The sequence below is a fragment of the Megalops cyprinoides genome, chromosome 4 (genome assembly GCF_013368585.1).
Source record: "Megalops cyprinoides isolate fMegCyp1 chromosome 4, fMegCyp1.pri, whole genome shotgun sequence".
Classification (NCBI taxonomy): domain Eukaryota; kingdom Metazoa; phylum Chordata; class Actinopteri; order Elopiformes; family Megalopidae; genus Megalops; species Megalops cyprinoides.
The window spans coordinates 41,290,294-41,309,429 of record NC_050586.1 but is presented as its reverse complement, the minus strand read 5'-3'; the positions used below and the strand labels follow the sequence as shown (position 1 = coordinate 41,309,429).

The following is a 19,136-nucleotide window of genomic DNA, read 5'->3' as shown; positions in this document are numbered from 1 at the left end:
CTCTGAAATCAGGGAGTTGCCTGTAAGAGGGTAACACGGTAAACCAAGTTTTTTTTATTATAGCTGTTAAAAGAGCACCAAAATAAGAGTGTTTGTAAGTTTAAATTCTTTTTCTTTTCTGATAAGTATATCTTGTTAACGACACTAGTTTATTTGCAGTGCATTTTGCATTTCCGTTATTGTACAATGACAGCAAATATAACTCTATTCATTTGTATAAGTTATCGAGGCGTATAAACATCTCACTTTCTCGTCATAAACTTAAACATGCCTATGTAGTGTGCACAATTTATGTATGTCCAATATAATAACATGAAACGGTAGGTTTCACCTTAGCAAAAGGTTAAACGAAGTTGCGGAAATCGCACGTGGGTAGGTATGAATTCAGGGACACCTGCTGGCGTGTAGATGAAATGTTTGGCCCGTACGCTGTCGGTTAAATTGGTCGGCACCTTACACTGCAAATACCTACTTACATACTCTCGAGGATGTATTACCTTTGTAATCACAGAAATTCTACACAAATTATTGTTTAACTTTACAATACAACAGTGGCTCGTACAACATCATTGAATTGTTAGGAACAACAAAATATAGGACAGTTTATTTGTTTTTTTTTTAGGGAACAAATATGTAGGCTAATTTAACTTTATTAGATATTTGTAGCACTATTCTTGTTTTTCAGTTTACATTTTGGACAATGTCTTACATAAATAGCATGCTATTTTATTTCTTTTAGTCAAAAAGCTTCCATTAATTAACTAATTCAGTTCACTAATTAATTATTTTTTATTTACTTTTCAGTACCTCCTGGTAGTGTTGCTATATATGTCTGAGTGGCTGTCCAGTCTCCATCTGGGTGGATTAGGCTCCCTTTATCCTCTTAACTCTAATGTCCCCCTGTTCTCTGTTCTTCTTCCCTGGCATTTAACGGACTTTCAAATCAAACGAAACGAAAGAACTTGCTGCGCGGAGTGTGCGTCTGCAGCGCACCCGATCTGCGACGCGTCTAGCGGACTCGCTCGGGCGGTTTGTAAAGGACGCCTCGGCTGTCATGTGCGAGCGTTTCTTTTGTTCCCGGAGCTGTCCCCGTTCGGCTGCGTGTCTTACTGATCTCGAGTAGCTTGTAATCTCATCAGTGTCAAACCTCAGCTCCCGTCCGACTGCAAAAAAGGAACGTCCACTTACTACCAGAGAGACATACTGGTGCTGTGCGGGATTTTCCTACCTCTGGACAGAACGGGTTGCCCTCACCTGCGCAACTTTTTTTAAAAAAAATTATTATTATTCTACTCATTTGTGTATTTTTACTGTTACAAGTATTAGTACGCGGCACATTCACCGACTCTGGACTAGTTATGCCATTTTAAACTTTGAGAACTTGGCAAGTCATGGGCAACATAAGAAACGCAATATTAGTTTCGCTGGTTATAATTTGTGTGGTGGAACTTTCTGTCTGTGTAAGGAGGACCAATGTGAGAAAATCAGGTAAGTCGCCAACATTTATGCGTATGTTTGTACCGACCAGACACTTGATTTGACTGCTGGGTCAAAGCAACTGCATTGGCGACTATATCTGTAATTCTAGCTATGTGGTCTAACATGTATACACATACAAATACATCATAAATAAGAACATCCGTGTGTGTGTGCGTGTGCGCGCGTGCCCGTGTGTGTGTGTGTGTTTTTCAAGTAAAAAGTGCATGTCCATACTGCGTTACCTTAATTCTCTCTCACAGAAAGCTATGTAGTCAGTGTTGCCGTTCAAACAGGGGCTAATTGGACTAATACCCTCTGCGTGAATGGTTGTTTGTTATCAGTCAAGAATCGTGACTTTAATACTGCCAGCGGGAACCTTGCGATTACAACTATTTTCTCAGCTACAAAACTTAAGTTATTAACCTAACTTTGACAAGCCTGTTTTTGACAAAAATGGGGTTATTTAGTCATGGTTGACGACCACACTTTGGATGTTTCCACTTTGGGCACATTATTGCTATGGACTAGAAAGCCAAATCTGCATCCTATTGGTAAACAGTATGGGACTAGTGGAAGGTTACAGCATGTATTAACAGTTCACACACAATATGGAAATCAGAGTGGTTGATTATGCAGTTGCGTGTTTGTTTCTGGAACTAATTGGCTGTGTTCTACACTTCCACACTGCCATTGAATCCTTGGTGTCAACATTCCCTTGTAGGCGTTGGGACCTAAGGTCATTTATAAATGGCTCTCCTGCCCCCCACAAAAAGTTAGGGGGTTTGGGGGGTATGTTTCCCCAGCTGGAATTTGAAAAAATTATGATTGTATCATTAAATTTCCTGCATCTGATCCTGATGTCATTTTTGCAAATACATTGAACCAGCTGTAGGTTACTCCAGTATAACACCCCTTATGCGTTCTAAATTATTACATAACTATGGTAGCTTTTTTTTATTTTTTTTTGGGGGGGGGGGGGGGGGGGGGGGGTCACCTGAAAGAAGACTATCTGGGGGCAACATATGATCAGTCAAATAGAGAGTGTACATTTTCTCTGGAAGTGGAGAAGTTCAAATGGTCTTGTTTTCCAGGTCATTTGACAGGAATAGTAGAAGGTACCTTGATGGTGAAGCATGACATATTCCCATGCACTGAAGCACACATACAATGAATGTGTGCACTTCATGTGCCATGTGTGCACATGTATTAACTGTCAAACATAGTGGACCACATAAGCCATTACTGAATTCTTTTTCAGTGTCAGGCCATGATTGTGTAGCTGAAATAATTCCCTGGTCATTAAATGCCCACTAAAGCATGGTGGTGTGGGAATGATTAGAATCCAGTTAAGAGAAGGGTGTATTTCAGCAAACTGAATTATAGTGCTCTAACATTAAAAGTGCTTGTATGTCAATTGGTTTGTGAGTGACAGCTACTAAACTGGTGCAGGGGTGTATCTGCATATTCAAGGTCATTCCAGCCTGCACTCTGTCATTTTGGAGTTATTTCTAATGGGATCTGTGATTTGACAACTAAGAGAGAAATACAAGTCATGAGCAGTTGGAGGGTGCATATTTATTGAAATTTTGCTTGCTTTTATCTTTAATATGACTTTTTATGCAGAAACTTCAATGGGTTGTTTCACAAAACCTGCACAGCACAACTGCGAAAACCATCCTGATGACTAGGATGTATCTCATCTTGAAGACAGAAGAATCACTCTTTAGTTCCTGTCATCTTCACTCTTATAGTTTTAACTGAAAGCATTCTAAATCACTAGCTGAGCCTTCTAAAGTGAGCTATTCTGCCATGCACTGAAATCTTTGAGCACATTATCATGTGCACTCAAGAATTATCTGTCGAGAATGTCTTCATCTTATGAATTTAAATGCGGAGTATATACAGGGCTGATACAGAATGACAAGTATAGTTGTGCTGCTGCTGTATCTTCTTCAGCTAAGTTCAGTGTGCCTTTCCAATCAGTGTGCAGTTTAGCTGTGCCCAAAAAACACCCAAGACTGGATTTGGGTCAGTGATTTGGGTATTTGCAAATCAATAATGTTAGTAACATTTTATATTTATTCATATGGTATACATGTGAAAGAATAGCTAAATGAGATGTCATACTGGATAGCTATCTGGCAGGAACTCATTCATGGTATGATACTACGATAAGGTACACACATACCAAATCTCTCTTTATTGCCTTGTTCTATTTCTTCAGTATGCACATGTGTTGCACCTACGTTAGGGGGTGGTTCTTGTAGTCTGTAGTAGAAGGAAGGTGAAGGAAGTTGCAGTTTACTTCAGAACTAGCAAATGCGCATTTAGTATTTTTTACATGCTTGTGATTTTTTATTTGGATGATGTTTTGTTTGATTCAATAGAGCTGATTAGCTAACTACTTGCTGTCTGAAGTGCCACAACTCTGATGAATGGCATTGACAGGTGAGAGGTGGAACCTTACACTAATGAGGAGGGATTCCAATACCCTTATGGTACCAGGAGAAAAGTTTTTTGGGTCCTGGAACAGTGTATTGATCAAAGCACTAAATTAATCTTAAAAAGCAGTTCCCTGCTCCCCTGAGGGACAGTGGAGCAGCAGTTCAAATAGGCGGTTACACAAAGTAGTGGAATTGCCCACATTGTACTGTTCAGTTCAGAAAAGTACTCAATTCATCTCAAATCACAAAATGTTCTGTTTGTTAGTGGGCTATGTGCAGTGACTTTTAACTGTAGAATGCTATGCTGCATTTGTCTGTCCTGCACCATGGTTCATGTACAATCTGGAGGGCTTTCAGAGCAAATGGATTTATAAATGGTATAAAATTTACTGCCTTGTAAATTTAGGGTAATTACTCAGCACTGTGAGATGATTGCTTGTCTACCTGTCATTGCGAACTCAAAAAATGCTAGCATGGAAGTCCTGGAAAATGGATTTTTCATTGGAATTATTGTGATTTTTAATGTGGTCTGTGGTGACTGTACACAGTTTGGACATGGTTAGTGAATACCCAATGTCATTGGTCCAGCCAATGTACCACATTCTTTTGTCCTCTGAAATGATGCTGTTGTGAGACCATTTCTCAAAACATAATTTCCGTTGTCTCTCAGCAGTGAGTATTTGTTTTTTCCACACATTTGTTTTTTTTAAGATTTTATGTCACACTAATGGAACCCACAAAACTGACTACTTCTGTGCCATACTGTGTTTGTAGTTTGAACTTGTGTCTGCTTATGTTAACTGCATAGGTGCTGGGTTAAGCCAAGCAAGGAGTGTCTCATGTGTCTCAAAACCAAAGCCTTTCAAAGACTTTTCCTTTGCTGTCATGTGTCTTAATGCTTCATATCACTTCTACAGGGTCAGTGGACATTACCTTTGCCCAGTAGCGATTAGGTTGCTTGTAGCTGTGGTTGTAAGTGCTTCAGCACCAGCATTAAGTTGACATTGAAAAATATGCTGCTTCATCACCACAGCAAATTTCCAAAAGGTGAAGGAATGTGTGCAGCTTTGTCTCCATGTTCTTTTAACACTTGTATTGCATGTGACTTAATATAAAATTGAGTCTGGTCTGCCAATCTTTCAGTACAATCTCTCCCAATACTATTCTCTCTCTCTCTCAAGGTGCTAATAAAACTGTCATTGAAAGATTATTATGACTTTATCTTTGATTTATATATTTGGAGAAGTATTACAGTATTACATTACATTGCATTCATATGCCTGCATTTGCTTGAATATTTCCATCTCAGCTGAACCATAGAAACAGACTGTTTAGGTTGCGTCTGCCACCTCTCTGTGGTTTGAAGCAACACGTTATTAAGGCTGTGCAGTTTAGGGGGCATGGTCCCATCTCTGTCATTCAACTGTAGTGCTCTTTTTGACTTTTGACATCTTCCATCATCCACGACTTCCATTTTTCAGAGCAAGACATTTGTCGAAAAGTCAGAGGTCAGAGCAGAGCTGTTACAAGAATGCGTGTGTAATGTTCTGATGTCTCTCTGGGACAGTCACGTTTGTTCCTGTGTATTGTGCTTGAAAGTCCCTCTTTTTGACATTGTGGAAATGAGAAGGACTAGGAATTGTCCGTACAAATCACATCATGTAAAGAAGGAGCTTGGTGGCACTTGAGAACTTTGAAATGATCTTGTTTGTCATCTATTCTTTGCAGTGATGACACAAGATTTTTGGGAGGGTTATTTGAATTGATGTGGTGTTGGTGTTTGATTTGTTTGTTTTGTTGGAGCTACTCTGGCTTGAATAGATTGTAAAGAGCACAGCTGAAATAATTTCATTAAGTACCACAAAGCTCTGTCTTCATTGTGTGACCATAAAGTCCTCTGGGTTCAGACATTTGAACATATATGAAACAGACATTTAACAATCCTTATGATAGTACTGCAGAGATTGTAATATCACAATATCATGTATACCCCAAAATATAACAAACACTGTGTAGATTATTTTTTTAATGTTGGTCTATGTCTGCTAGAAAAACAATGTGTTGACATAAGCTTGTCTTTAATTACTTAAAAGTAGCTCCGTGTTACTAACTTAATGCTATAGCATTATTATCAACTTCAAAGGTCTGGTCTGCCCACAGTAAGGGGCACTGTAATTTGAAAATGAGATCTTTGTGAAAGAAAAAAGTGACACCAGTCCAATTCAGTGTGGAGCCAAATCCTTGGAAATATGCTTCTCCTCCAGTCATATTCCTGTTTCACTGCCATATCACTGACCTGCACACAGTAACAATTCTGTGTGCATTTTCTGGCTACCACCATATTTTTGTTTGGGAGACTGCCAGACGATGAAAAATCTACTGTATAAATGTTGTCACTACTTTATACATGGAAAATGTTGACAATTAATGCAATTTTCATAAAATGTTAAATTTTAGGGGAAAAACGCATAGCATATGTTTAGGTGCAGAAACTGCAGGATGTATAAAAGTTAGGGACCCATATCTGGGTTTGTGTAATGGCTAAATCCCAGGGAAGAATGTACAGAAAGAGAAAGAAAGAAATATAGGCATAAGCACATGTATAATGTTAATAACATTATATATTTAGTATATATATTTATTTACATACAAAGACATAAAAGAACAGCTAAGTGAGATGTCATACTGGACATCCTTTTGTCAGGGGAATTAATGCATGTTATGATGAGGGGGGAAAGAAACATGTGCAACAGCTTTCTTTTATCATTTATCTTCATTTATGGATAATCACTGGTGAGAGAGTATAATTGATTTTGATTTTGGTCAAGTGCAGCTTCAGTGGTTGTCATTCCTCTGTGTCTTCAGACCACGATCATCATTTTCTATCCACTTAAATAAAGCATCCCTGTTTCTCTGGGATTCATTTAAATTGGGTGTTTCTTGTGAGTATTATACAGTAATAGTCAAGACAAACAATTCATCCCAAAGCCTATAAAATCTCTATCAGACTATCAAACACAGGCATCAGCTGCCATACACTAAGAATATTATTTAGTGACACATGAAACCTGATATTTATCTCAATAAATACTGCTACAACAGGCAGTGGTTTACATAGTTTCTTTATTGTACAGATTTGTCTGTAAGTAAGTGTTATTACCACCATACCCTTGTGACCTACTTACTAAACCCCATGCAACCATGTGTCAAAGGGGAGCTGCTACGCAGTTCGGTACAAGTGAATATGTGTGTGTTTCTGAATGCCACTGTTGCTTGCTAATTTCACTTTGGCTGCCTCATTGCTCCCAGCACCTATCACTATTACGGCCTACCTGCAGACCCCAACTCCCCAGGACATCTGGACCACAGCCAGCCATGGTTAGTAAGCACTGCAGAGCCTGCACGCAAAGCTTTGATTTGAACAGTGCTTTTACGGGTAGCCTCCCAATTGACCCACGACCCTGGCGGTAGGACATCCCCACCACCTTCCCTTCGCTGCTGCAACCCACCCCAGCTTTTATACAGGGTCATCAGTGTATTACACAAGTTGCTGTGGAGTTCTGAAGTCTGCTGAGTGAGTTTGAGAACAGTGAAGTCACCCGAGGGATTCACACCAGGACTGCACTGTTAGGCAACAACCAGCAGCAAAGGCAGGGGTTCAGAGCAGTCTCACACAGCAGGGATTATCTGCTCGGCCTCCACTCTTCCCTCACAAGACAACGCAGGCAAGAGTCTGGCGGGGTTAGAAAAGCTGTTGTCGAAAAAAAAGGCAAAATGCCCATTATCTGTGGGAACAAGAGTAGAGAAAAGGATAAAGAGAAGAGCCAGACTCTGAGGATAATGACACGACAAGTGCACTAAGTGTCATCCTCCAGCAAAATAAGCCAGCACTGCTTGGATTCACTCAGAGACAGGGAGTAAGACAAAGTTTGTGTTGTCATTGTAGCCACTGATGCGTTGTATGTGTCACAAGCTTATGTGTTCTGATCCTTCATGTTTTTATTTTTTTGTTTGTTGTTTTGGGAAGCAATGTGACGTCTAGTTACATGACATTGCACAATAACAAAATTGAGTGATAGTCTGTAATTAAAACAGCCTCATGAAAGCAAGTGGGAATCAATACAGTGTTTTGTGTTTGACTGTGAGCTTCTCCGATTTATTTTCGCATGCTGTTGCATTTGTCACGGGCTGATGTTTTGCAAAAAAGCAAGCTGTCAGCCGTTACGCGGCCGACCCACCTCGCTTGATGGACGCATCTGAAGTGTGCTTGTTGTCCCCTGGTGTTGCAGAGCGCCTCAGTCCGCCCCTGGACATCCAGCTGGAGACAGTGAACTGCACGGCCTTCAGTGTCCGGTGGCGCATGCCCCGCCGCCACGTCAGCACCATCACTGGGTACAAGGTATGGCAATCAGAGCCGCGGGCGGTCACCCGGGCCAGGAAGGGGTGACTCATGGGGTCAGTTTGAGAGGTTTGCTCCCAAGGTACCAGCACTCAACTAAAAAACTGAAAATATAGTGGAGGGAAATGCACAAATCAAACAATTATAATATTTCTTGAAATATTAGTACATATTTGTAATGCAATATTTATTTGTTATTTATCATAAAATTATGATCTAATTTATTTCTGTATTCCTTTTGGGGAAAATGTCTCCAAACAGAGAGCTTAAGTGAAATATCACACTGTGCTAGAACAGTTGCAGCTTTTACTTCTCTGAGACACCCAATAAAATGATAAAATTACTTTCAGTGACTATAAATTAATGCACATACAAATAACTACAAGAGAATACATTAGTTACTGTCATATATAGCTAACAGTTGTTTAACAAGTGGATGCAGATAACAATAGATTTTAAAAACTCCACCGAAGGTGTGCAATATTGAGTTGGTCATGTCAAAACTCCAGCAGTGGAGACCAGTCACTGAACAAAATATGTACAATGCCTGAGTTACATTTTTTTAAGTATCGCATGTTTTCTAGGTTAAAAATGACAGCAATGGGTAATCACAACAAAGCTACTGTTGCAACCAAGTTTTGGTACCATTCCCAGCTTTGTATGCATTTACTAAATGTATGAGACTGTGGTTGAGAGGGGGGCAGTGCTTAAATGCATGTGCTTCATACCCAAATATGTGAGATGTGGCATGACTGCATTAAGTGTACCTTTCTAAGGCCCTCATAAAGCAATATTAACACCACTATGGGCATGATATTTCCACAAATGTGCTTTATGACACCTGAAGGATTTAGGGCCTGTTTCTCTTTTTTTCCATCAAAATCCCTGTGTATGTTTTATGACAGGATTATGATGGATTAATGACCTGTGTTTGGGTGCAGTTTTAGGGGGGAAACAGTTACATTTTTTTCATAAGCCTGAGAGTATCACTGCAATACCCTGCCCCCCCACCCAGGAGAGAAAATGTACCCCTGTGAATGGAGGGATGTATAATTCCCAACATAAAAAGGGAGATGGCAGGGCAGGAACAATACAGACTGAGCCTCTCATCTGAAACTCATACAAGCAGTGGACATTTTCCATCTTCTGTCCTAATAAACAATGATTTATTAAAGCTGCTATGAATCAAAGTTCCAAAAAAGGCATGCCTTTACCCAAAAACCCATGTGTTTTTTCCCAGACTGTTTGTCATTTAATGGTTTGGTTCACATGCTCGTAACTTTGCATAACGCTCGCAACACTAGTCGATGGTTACGGTTTTCAGCAAAGGCTGACAGAGGCAAACATTTTTATTCATTTTAAATAAGAAAAGTGAAAAGAGAAGGGAACTGCCTTTAGGGTAATCTGCCTTGAATCTGGGACAATGCCAGCTGAGTTTACCATGTTTCCGGTGTTCTGACTTTATGCATTTGCTTTGGATTTTGTTTTAACTCGCAGAAACCAAAACACGTTGCGGCAGAATATTTTAAAAGGCCCTTGTGGCTTCAAGGAACTGGGTAAATTAATGAGACGCCTTCAGTATGCCAGACACCTTAGTGAACTCTTTAGTTTCAGATCATTTACCTCTCGCGCGCATCTCCCAGGAGAGGTACTGCCTGAGAGACTGTCTGGAGAAGAGCATGCATTGTTTTCAGCTCGCTCTGACTGCTGCTTTATCTTCACTTTTAATTCCAAAACAAGGGGCAGAAGGCAGAGGCCCCTGCCATGGCTGAACCACGTCCAGGTGGATTTAATGGTGTGATGGAAAGAGAATAAAACATGTCTTTAAAGTGTGAAAATCTAATGCTTTATACTTTACATGTAAGGTTTGTGGTGGAAATATTTCAGAACACGATATGTCCATAATATCGTGGGGAGATGAAGAACAGTCGAGCTAGGTCTTATTTACTGAACTTTAAAGTATAAAAGTTCAAGAAAATGGCTTCCACTGTACTGAACATATTCTCTAAGGTAGTGTTCAGAGCCAGTCATTGGTCATTGGCCAGGAACTGAAGACAAACACTGAAGAAACTTCTCTTTTTTAATCCTTCTATGAGAATAGTAAAAAAGTATCAGTGAAGTGAAAAATGAACTCTGGCTGCATGTTTGCATGAGCAGAGAGACATCTAAGCCGTCTGTAAAGTCGCTCAGCGGACACACCCGCCAAAGAAAATAAGCGTGTGCTTCTCGGGGAATCCTCAGAAGGCAGCCCGGCATTCTAGACTGCGTCTGCCTCTGATGTCTGAGATGCAGGAAGCTGGCGTGGGACTATTGTTAAGGTTCATATTCCATGCCACGGCTTTAAAAAAAGGCACCGTGGAGTCCAATATCCATGGCAGGGCCACAAGCTGCGCAGAGCAGAAGATTGTGTTCGAGTTCACAGGAGCAGACAGAGGGCCAGCTGTGAGACTCGCTGGGGCACCAAAGCAGTGAGGCAGTTGGCTTGGTTCAGTTGGCTGTAAAAGCTAGTAAAAGAGAGCAGAAACTGATTGCTACTAGATCTGTAATCCAGAATCCTTGCTGTTGTCTGCCTCCTGATCTCTCCTACATTGTTTGGCTAGGTGTTTTAAGTGGAAGTTTTCCACCTAAAATTTCAGAGGCCTGCGAGATTATTGAGGTGGGGGGTCTATGATTGCGTTCATCTTCCTTGAGCACGTTTCAGATCACCAAGCCAGAGGATGCTGTCCAGGGCCGTAAATTCAGGTGTGTGTTTGTCTCCTGATTATGAGTCACGCAGCCATGTCCTGATGACTGCCTATTTCCTGCAGAAAGGGAAGATGCTGAGGATGTGTTGTGTTTGGAAGAGGGTTTAATATTAATCAGTTCCACATTATGTTTCCTGGTGGGGACCATATGTCACTACTAAGAAGATTATAGGGGTAGATTCGTTATAGGCATTCGTTTATCCTGTCAGAAACAAGATTTTACTGTAATGTTTGGCATGCTCCTATATGATTTTGTATATTGTAATATGCTGTACTATTTTCGCACTGTGGTTAGCTGTACTGTCTTAGACATGTTGTCGGAAGCACTTTAATAGTTTTGTCACAGTTCTGCATCATAAATTACCATGCATATACATTCAAGAGAGCAACAGACATATGAATGTAGAAGTGGGTTACATGTATAAGAAAAACAGTTGGAGAGATTAAACAAATCCTAGTGATGTGTAGCCTCCTCTGTCTCATACCTGCTTTTTCTGACTGCACTATTTTTGTCAGTGAGTGTTTCTTTTTTGGTTTTCATTAAACAAATTCATTCTAATAAAATGGGTCAAGGCAAGAGGTCAAGTCGATAGCTTGCTTAATTAAACACTACAGACTGTAGAGTGCTGTCCTGTGCGGACAAGTGGAATGTGATTCTCAACACGTGACTAATGCAGTCAAAGTGCAGTGCAAATTGAAGCGTTTGAGGAAACTATTTAAAGAGAATGATGGGCAGGACGTCAGTGCTGATGTCACAAGACTACTTTAGTGCTGATCAACTTGGAGAATAAGTATCCCCTTTGGCTCAATAAAGAGGGAAAGTGAACAACACAGTTAAGGGGAGAAAGAAGAGGGGAAGCCCAAAAGACTGTGCTGGGTGGCAGCCACAACGATGAGCAGTCGCCATGGTGAGGAACGGTTCCTCTCATGCCCATCACCTTGCCAGACCCAGACATACTAAGCCTCTGCCCCAGACTGAAACCTGCCCCACTTACTTTTTCTTTCCGTGAGAAAGAGGATTCACTCAGGGGGACATAGTTGTGCGTGTGGGCGTGTTAGCACCATGGCAGTTCTATTAATACTGCAGCTTCACTGGCGAAAAATACTTGATATCTGCCGTTGCAGAACAACGGTCAAGCTTAAAGATTGTTTCAAAAGACAGTGCTGTGTTGGCTGAGTCCATGACAGGACAGACAGTGTCCTTAAAAGAGCATTTGTTTTTAACCTTTTAAAAGTGGCACAAGGTGTTCTTCTCTGAGGCCAAGATAGATCAGAATGGATTGTTTTTGAAAGGACGGGAGGGTCTCTTGCACCTTTCTTTTTTTTGTGAAGGTGGAGCTCAGATTTGGCCCCTCTGTGCAGATCACACCAGGCCGTTGCTGCGTAACAGCTGTACTCTGTCCACTGTGGTAACAGCAGCCCATGGCATATAATTTTCCATTCTCTCACCCCTTCTTAGTAAACAATCAAAAATTTATGTAATTAACTGCGGAGCAAGCTACAGCTTAAGTACAGGTGTGAGAGTGGATTGAGATGCTTCATTCGTCTAAACTGTCAGTATGTGTAAATGTATTCATACTAGGGAATTATATAAGCAACCTGAGCTAGCAGGTGATGTGCACTGACCCAGTGTGATGCTCTGTCCCTCTGACACAATGCCAGAGCCATGTATGGCCAGTCCAATTCCTATGCCAAAAAGAAAAGGGCTTTAGAGATTATGATTCAGTCAGTTATTTTCCACCCCAGACAGTAAAGAAAGAGAGGACACACCCAATGAACTTTGTGTGTGTGTGTGTGTGTGTGTGTGTGGTTATGTGTGTATGTAGATATTCTACACAGAGGTGAGGAACGGTCGACCAGCAAGCACAGCAGTGACATTGGATGTGCCCCTCAGTCTGGACAGTCTGACCACTGTGAGTCCCATCCTCCTGTTACACAGAGCATAAGAAAAACTACAGGATTTTGAAATAACATGAATCAGACAATGATCTTGTTCAACACTGTCGTAATTATCATCGGAATAGGATCTTACTTTTAAAAAATGTAACACAATGAATATTTGAAGGAGAGTTTCACTGATGGTAAGATTTGGTGTGTTTTTCTCAAGGACTTTGATTTTGTGCTGAGGAGGTCTTTAGAGTGTATGGAAAATCCAAACCACATCTAGTTTGCGTAGTTTCATATAATTTTTTTCAAATTTAAGCTGAAAATAACAACTCTCTGCTTTCTTTCAAAGTCACATTTCCTTTGCGTGAATAAGGTTGATATGTAACCCGTAATACTTTGTCAACATGAAGAAGCCCATTTTAAGTGAGACAAAAAAGTCTTCAGTTTGATTTGTTGCCAAAGTGACATTTAAGATTTTCAGGTGTTTGCCTGATTGGTATTTTGGTGTGCTCAAAAACCAAATTGAGGAAAATAAATACAGCACTGACACCCTGTTTTCTTTTGCTTACTCTCAGGGGCAGGTGGATGGACAAGCAAGCTTTGTAAGTGCCAAACTAAAAAATTTACTGTTTATTTTTCTCATGATTAACGAACATTACAAAAAGTGGATGTGATAAAACTGTCAGAAAATGAAAACCCTAAATCCTAACAGTAACGCTGTTTGTGTGTTTTAACGATGTTTGTGTGTGGTATCGGTGCTTCTGATTGGCCCTGGCTGGTCTGTTAGGATGTGGAGATTGGGAACCTGAGGGTGGCCACCCAGTACCGGGTCAGTGTTGGAGCGTATGGGTGGGCGGGTGAGGGGCGACCCAGCATGCCACGGGACGTCAGCACCGCCCCACACGGTGGGTCTGTGTGCTGTTATCTTTCTGTAGTCCCATAGTGCCACAGCTTTGTAACTCCCCTACAAAGAAGGTGCATCACACAGGTGCAAAATACAAAATCACATTGAACCAAATGACCATCTGCAGATCCATTATGCAAGATCCATATTGGGTAGTAAAATGATAAAATCTGGTTTTCATCTGACTGTGAAGGGGAATAGGTTTGATATGACTGATGGGAGGGTATCAGTACTTACTGTTGAAAACAGTATGAAGCCTCAGTAGTACAAGATAAGGTGGATTTACAGTGCTAACACTCCACATTTCTGCTTGTGTGCAGTCAATATATAATCACAGATAGTGCAGTATCTGTGATTATATATATGCTTGACACTGATTTAGAAGGAAAAAGCTAATGCCATGTATTCACCAAATTTATAAATATCATGTTCTATGGACTGTAAGGGGAACTGTGCAGCTGGCAAGGCTTAAATGTATTAGATTCAAATGGATATTAAAGTAGTAATAGTAAAATTACAAATGCATTTAGTCTTAAGTTTAAACAGAAAACGAGTTGGAAGTGAAATGAAAGTATGAATCCTTATTATTTGTTCTCCTCAAAAAATACATAAATAAACAAACAGGTATTACAAACATTTAGTAAAACAGAAAACAACTAAATAGACAGCCATGTATCTGTGGAAGCGTTGGAGATATTTGAATTTGAAAAATGGAATTTTATCATCAGACTTGGCCCCAAAATGTTGACAATGTCAGCGTGAGTGGGTGAGTCACGCTTTTATCTTGATAAGAGCGGAGAGTCTAACCTTTTCTCCTTCCTCTCTTGCTCCCTGACAGAAATGTGCATGCCCCCATCTCCCCCGACACAGCCTGGGGTGAAAGTGGTTTCGGACACAGAACTCGCATTGTCGTGGAAACAGGGGGAGAGTGAGGGAAGTTCACAGATTCTGCACTTCTTGGTGGCTTACATAAGGTGAGAGGGTCCTTGCATGGACTCTTTGGTTCTGCTCTGTGGGTCTCTCTATTTCTGCATCAGCCAGGGAATACAATGTAGTTGCTCTGACTGAAAAGGTTTTTGAGGGTGGTGACCACATCACCCAAAGGAAAAGCTATTTTGTCCGATTGTATATCACTAAATGACCCTTGCCTAAGTCATTGCCACAGCTGACAGCTGTGCGGTATATGAAGCCCACGAGCAGACATTGATGCAAAAGAGGTTAGACATCATGAAGATACACACAGGCCATGACATCTGACCCCTGTTAGACAAATTAAATACAGTACACTGCACCTGGTTTGGGCTTAAGCTGAACTTTTTACAAGAAGTACTTTTATGAGAATACTATTGGTTTTCAGCTCTATTGCGTGCCATTAGTCTATTTAAACAGCTGGTTTTGTAAGACAGACAAGCTCAACTGGAGGGTTTGATCATGGTAATAACAGCAACTGGGGAAAACTGATCAGGAAAAACAAAAGATACAAAAGTAAGAACATGTGTATGGGCTTAAACTTAATCACATGGCAAAGGGCCATACCTGTCACACAGGCTGATGTGTATTAAGTGCAACATTACATTTAAAATCAAGAATAATCAATTGGGTTGAAACTGAAAAATTTCTTTGCCATCCCGTACATTTCCATGGATAATCTCAATATATTTGACTGGGTCCTGTCTCTCACTACTGTCATAGACCCTTGCAATTTAGCCCTACTCCATGAGCTAGTTTTTCATTACAGTCATGCATGTTATGACCTTATTTTACTCATTATTTTCTTGATTGTTTCAATATAGCCTCCCTTTCTTGTTTTGAGAGCATTAGGGCCTTGCAGAGATGTTGAAATCCTGTTGGGTTGTGCCAACCAAGGACTGGAGATGAGTGACCCTGATTCAGACCCAGAGATGCAATGTCCAGAACGAGTACTCGCAGAACGAGAACTCCTCTGGTCGGCACTGCTGCACATATAGCTCACAATGGCTCGCTGTTAGGACGTCATCATAGAGACAGTTTCTACAAAGCATGAGCGCGAATCAGAAAGCTTCAGGTCACATCCTGTCTCTTTATGTTCCTGTAAACGGTCACTGCCACAGCCCTGCCCACTGAGCGGTGATAACTGCTCCAGATCAGGGGGTTCAAAGGCTCTGTTTCCCTTCCTTAATCATTTGTGTTTACAAAGAGGGGGGTTTAGGGATGGGGACAGAGAGAGAGCAGTGGGCACGGACCGGAGACGAGCACGGGTGGCTCGATTGCACGGCCATAAACACAACCAATCGGCTTGCGTGTGGTGGGGACTGCGGATGATGGAAAGTTCAAACCAGCGCAGGCGGGCCAAGTTCAAAGGCGAGGGTAATTGAAAACGCATGTTTCTCTCCAGGCTGACATGGGGAGAAAGAACAGTCCTGTTGGATATTTGGAGAGCTGAAAGCTCTATAAAGCCACTGTTTATCTGAAGAGGCATTGTTGGCAAGCCTGGGTGGAGACACAGGGATTCACAGTTCACAATGAGTGAGCAAGGAGCAGTGAGCAGTGAGCAAGGAAACAGAAGCAATCAGTTTCAGTCACTTCTTGAGTGCTTTTCAATCGTGGATCAAGAGCTACAGTACAGGTTGTTTTAATGGATTATAGCATATGGACTCATGGTCTTATGTTAGCATTACACATCTGTCATGTTAGGTATGAGAGCCACATCTGTTTGTGCACCGTGGACCTCAGGTCTGAAATACAAACTCCAGGCCGTATGAAATCCCTTGATGGACAAGCCTATTCCCATAATCCATCTCTTTGATAGTGGCTGTGGTAAGAGGATGGGAAAACCCCCTGTCTTACTCCACCAATCTGCACACTGTGCAGTTACTCTGTTGTAGAGCTGATTATAGGGGCGGGGCTGGTGTCTGGGTTGCACCCCTCTGCTGGTCAGAGAGCATGTGCAAATAATCTTTATCTCAGTGAACTGGATGTGTTGAAGTAGCCCTAGGAGTCAATGCATTTATAGAACAGTGCAGTCTCCCACATGTCTGACCACAAAAGGGAATGTTAATGATGTGATGAGAAGTCATTTTTTTATTGTCCAGCAGAAACTTGTCTAAAGCTGTCAGCCATAGAATGCAACTGAAAGCCAAAAATGTGCCCCCCCCCCCCCACCCCCCCACAATTCTGGGGACCACACACTCTGAATGTGTAAGAGGGAAACCCTGTCTCCACGCCCACTTGACCCTTGACCCCTGTGATAAAGAATGTGTTCCATTGTGTGTGTTATCATGGAGACACGTTGTCTCATAGCCTGTGTTTTCACCCATGAAAAGGGGCACCAGTGATCTTGCTTATACTGGTTAGGGCTCTACCAGGCCCTTCAGTTATTGAGATCAAGAGATAATGCCCTGTATTGTGGTACTGTTTACTGCCTTGCAAACAATGTTCTGTAAGGAGACTGAGGAGACATGGGAAACATACATCGGAAACATAATTTAGAAATAGATTTGTTTGTTGTTGTTTAACTGTTTCTGTTTGATTCATAGTGCTTAATATGACTTCTAAATTTTCAACCAGGGCCTAGCTTACAGAAATGTGGGAATATAGAAGAAGTTCTGGGAAGATCCAGTTTTTTTTTTTCATCAGATATCCATTCAAAAGAAACTGTGAAATGATCATTTTGCTCACTGCTAACATTTGTTGTATCAAAATGATAGTGTAATGTTAAGATTTAAAATTGGATTCATCCAATGTGTCAGATATCTGTTGTTTATGTTCCTGCAGCCAAGCTAACTGACTCTAAACTGAGTCCCTAAATCCTCAACCCTGACCTCTCACCCCTGAACCCTGATCCCTTAACTCCCCTGGGCACAGCCAGCCCTTTCTCAAGCTCCACATGAAGGAGGAGAACGTAGCGCTAATCTGTTAGTTGTGCGCTGAGCGGTGTGGAGCCTGTCTCCTGCAGACTGCAGTCATCCTCTTCCCCCCATGTGAGTCACACACCGGAGTGGGTCTGGACACAAGGCTCAGCATGCTGAGCAAAGCAAACACAATGTGCAGAACAGCAAGCTTCCGCACAGAGTGGTCAGGGATAAAAAAATAAAATCAAAGCAATTCTGCATAATACACTCAATTTGAAGTTCATTCAGGCTTTTCCCCCCGCTGACTCTCATAGTGACGACAGAGAGCAATTTGAACCCTTTTGTAAAGCAGTTGAACTTGAGGCAGGATGGAATGGAAGAAAGCCAGTACGCAGGTGTATGATGCAATGCCTAGCAACGCTCCCTGCTCCAAGACCGCCTTTGAAGCTGCGCTGAAGTCCTGAAAATCCTTCACCTCACCCCACACCCTCACCGCTACACAAACGCGCGCGCACACACACACACACACACACACGCACACACGCACACAGCCCACGCCGTCTTGCTACAAAGGACAGGGGCAGAGCTGTCTTTGATGTATGCACCCACAGTTTCCCCTGCCTCGCCCACTGTGTCCCCTTGCCTTGCCCCTTGCAGGACCAGAGTGCCTTGGATGATGGCTGAGCTCCACTTGCTGGGCAGAGCGTTCAGCAGTTTGGCACCTGCAATGCCAGGCTCCACTCTCTGGCCTAGGTTGCTCTGGGGGGGTGCCAGCCACCTCTGCCCTTCTCTCTGTGCAGTTCACCTGGTTCCTGTGTATGCCAGCTGACTCATGAACAGGACTCCACTGCTTATGAGACAGTGTTACGATATATGAGCAGAGTAGTACTTAGGCCTTGCAAGGGGATTGTGGATTACATTGTATTGGTCATCTGCTCTTACCCTGTACTCAGCTGTCTGTCATTCTTACCCTGTGAATTAGAATATTATTTTTACACTCCGAGGCTTGGACACATAACCTTGTGAGCCTAGGTCCACTTGTTTTCTGATGTAATGCCAGTCTGGTGCTGGAGCCTGGGGTTTTCCAAGCGTGGCATGGTGGTGTTTTAAATTTGTTTTAAACAAAACAGACCATCAGTTTGCATCAGGTCCTGCAGAGAGGGCACACACATAGTACTGTCCACCAGTGGAAATACGAACAAGTACTTTTTGTTCATCAGCCTTTTGGCCCATTATTTTATCCTGCACAAGCATTCATTCCCCCATAAGCCTCCCAGACAAGCCCATGAAAAGCCATCAAAACACAACTGGACCAGGGCTAAGGAGTAGCTCCCATACTGGATACATTATTGGAAACAGGGCACAAGCACTGCTTTTGAACAGTGCAGTCTGATAATACTGTTGGATCTAAGCATGGGCAGAGACACACTGCCATTCATATCCAGATAT

At 41.8% G+C, this 19,136-nt stretch overlaps 1 protein-coding gene across 2 annotated transcripts in view; it reads left to right on the top strand.

Moving 5' to 3' along the window:
* The first annotated feature begins 990 nt into the window (after positions 1-990).
* LOC118776773 (pikachurin) overlaps positions 991-19,136 on the top strand; it is a 37,691-nt gene continuing 19,545 nt past the window's right edge. For both annotated transcript variants that reach the window (XM_036527317.1, XM_036527316.1), the window contains exons 1-6: positions 991-1,488; positions 8,213-8,322; positions 12,893-12,979; positions 13,529-13,555; positions 13,741-13,858; positions 14,696-14,831. In XM_036527317.1, the coding sequence (XP_036383210.1) occupies positions 1,392-1,488; positions 8,213-8,322; positions 12,893-12,979; positions 13,529-13,555; positions 13,741-13,858; positions 14,696-14,831 (575 nt within the window). In that variant the 5' untranslated portion in view covers positions 991-1,391. The remainder of the gene's footprint in view (positions 1,489-8,212; positions 8,323-12,892; positions 12,980-13,528; positions 13,556-13,740; positions 13,859-14,695; positions 14,832-19,136) is intronic.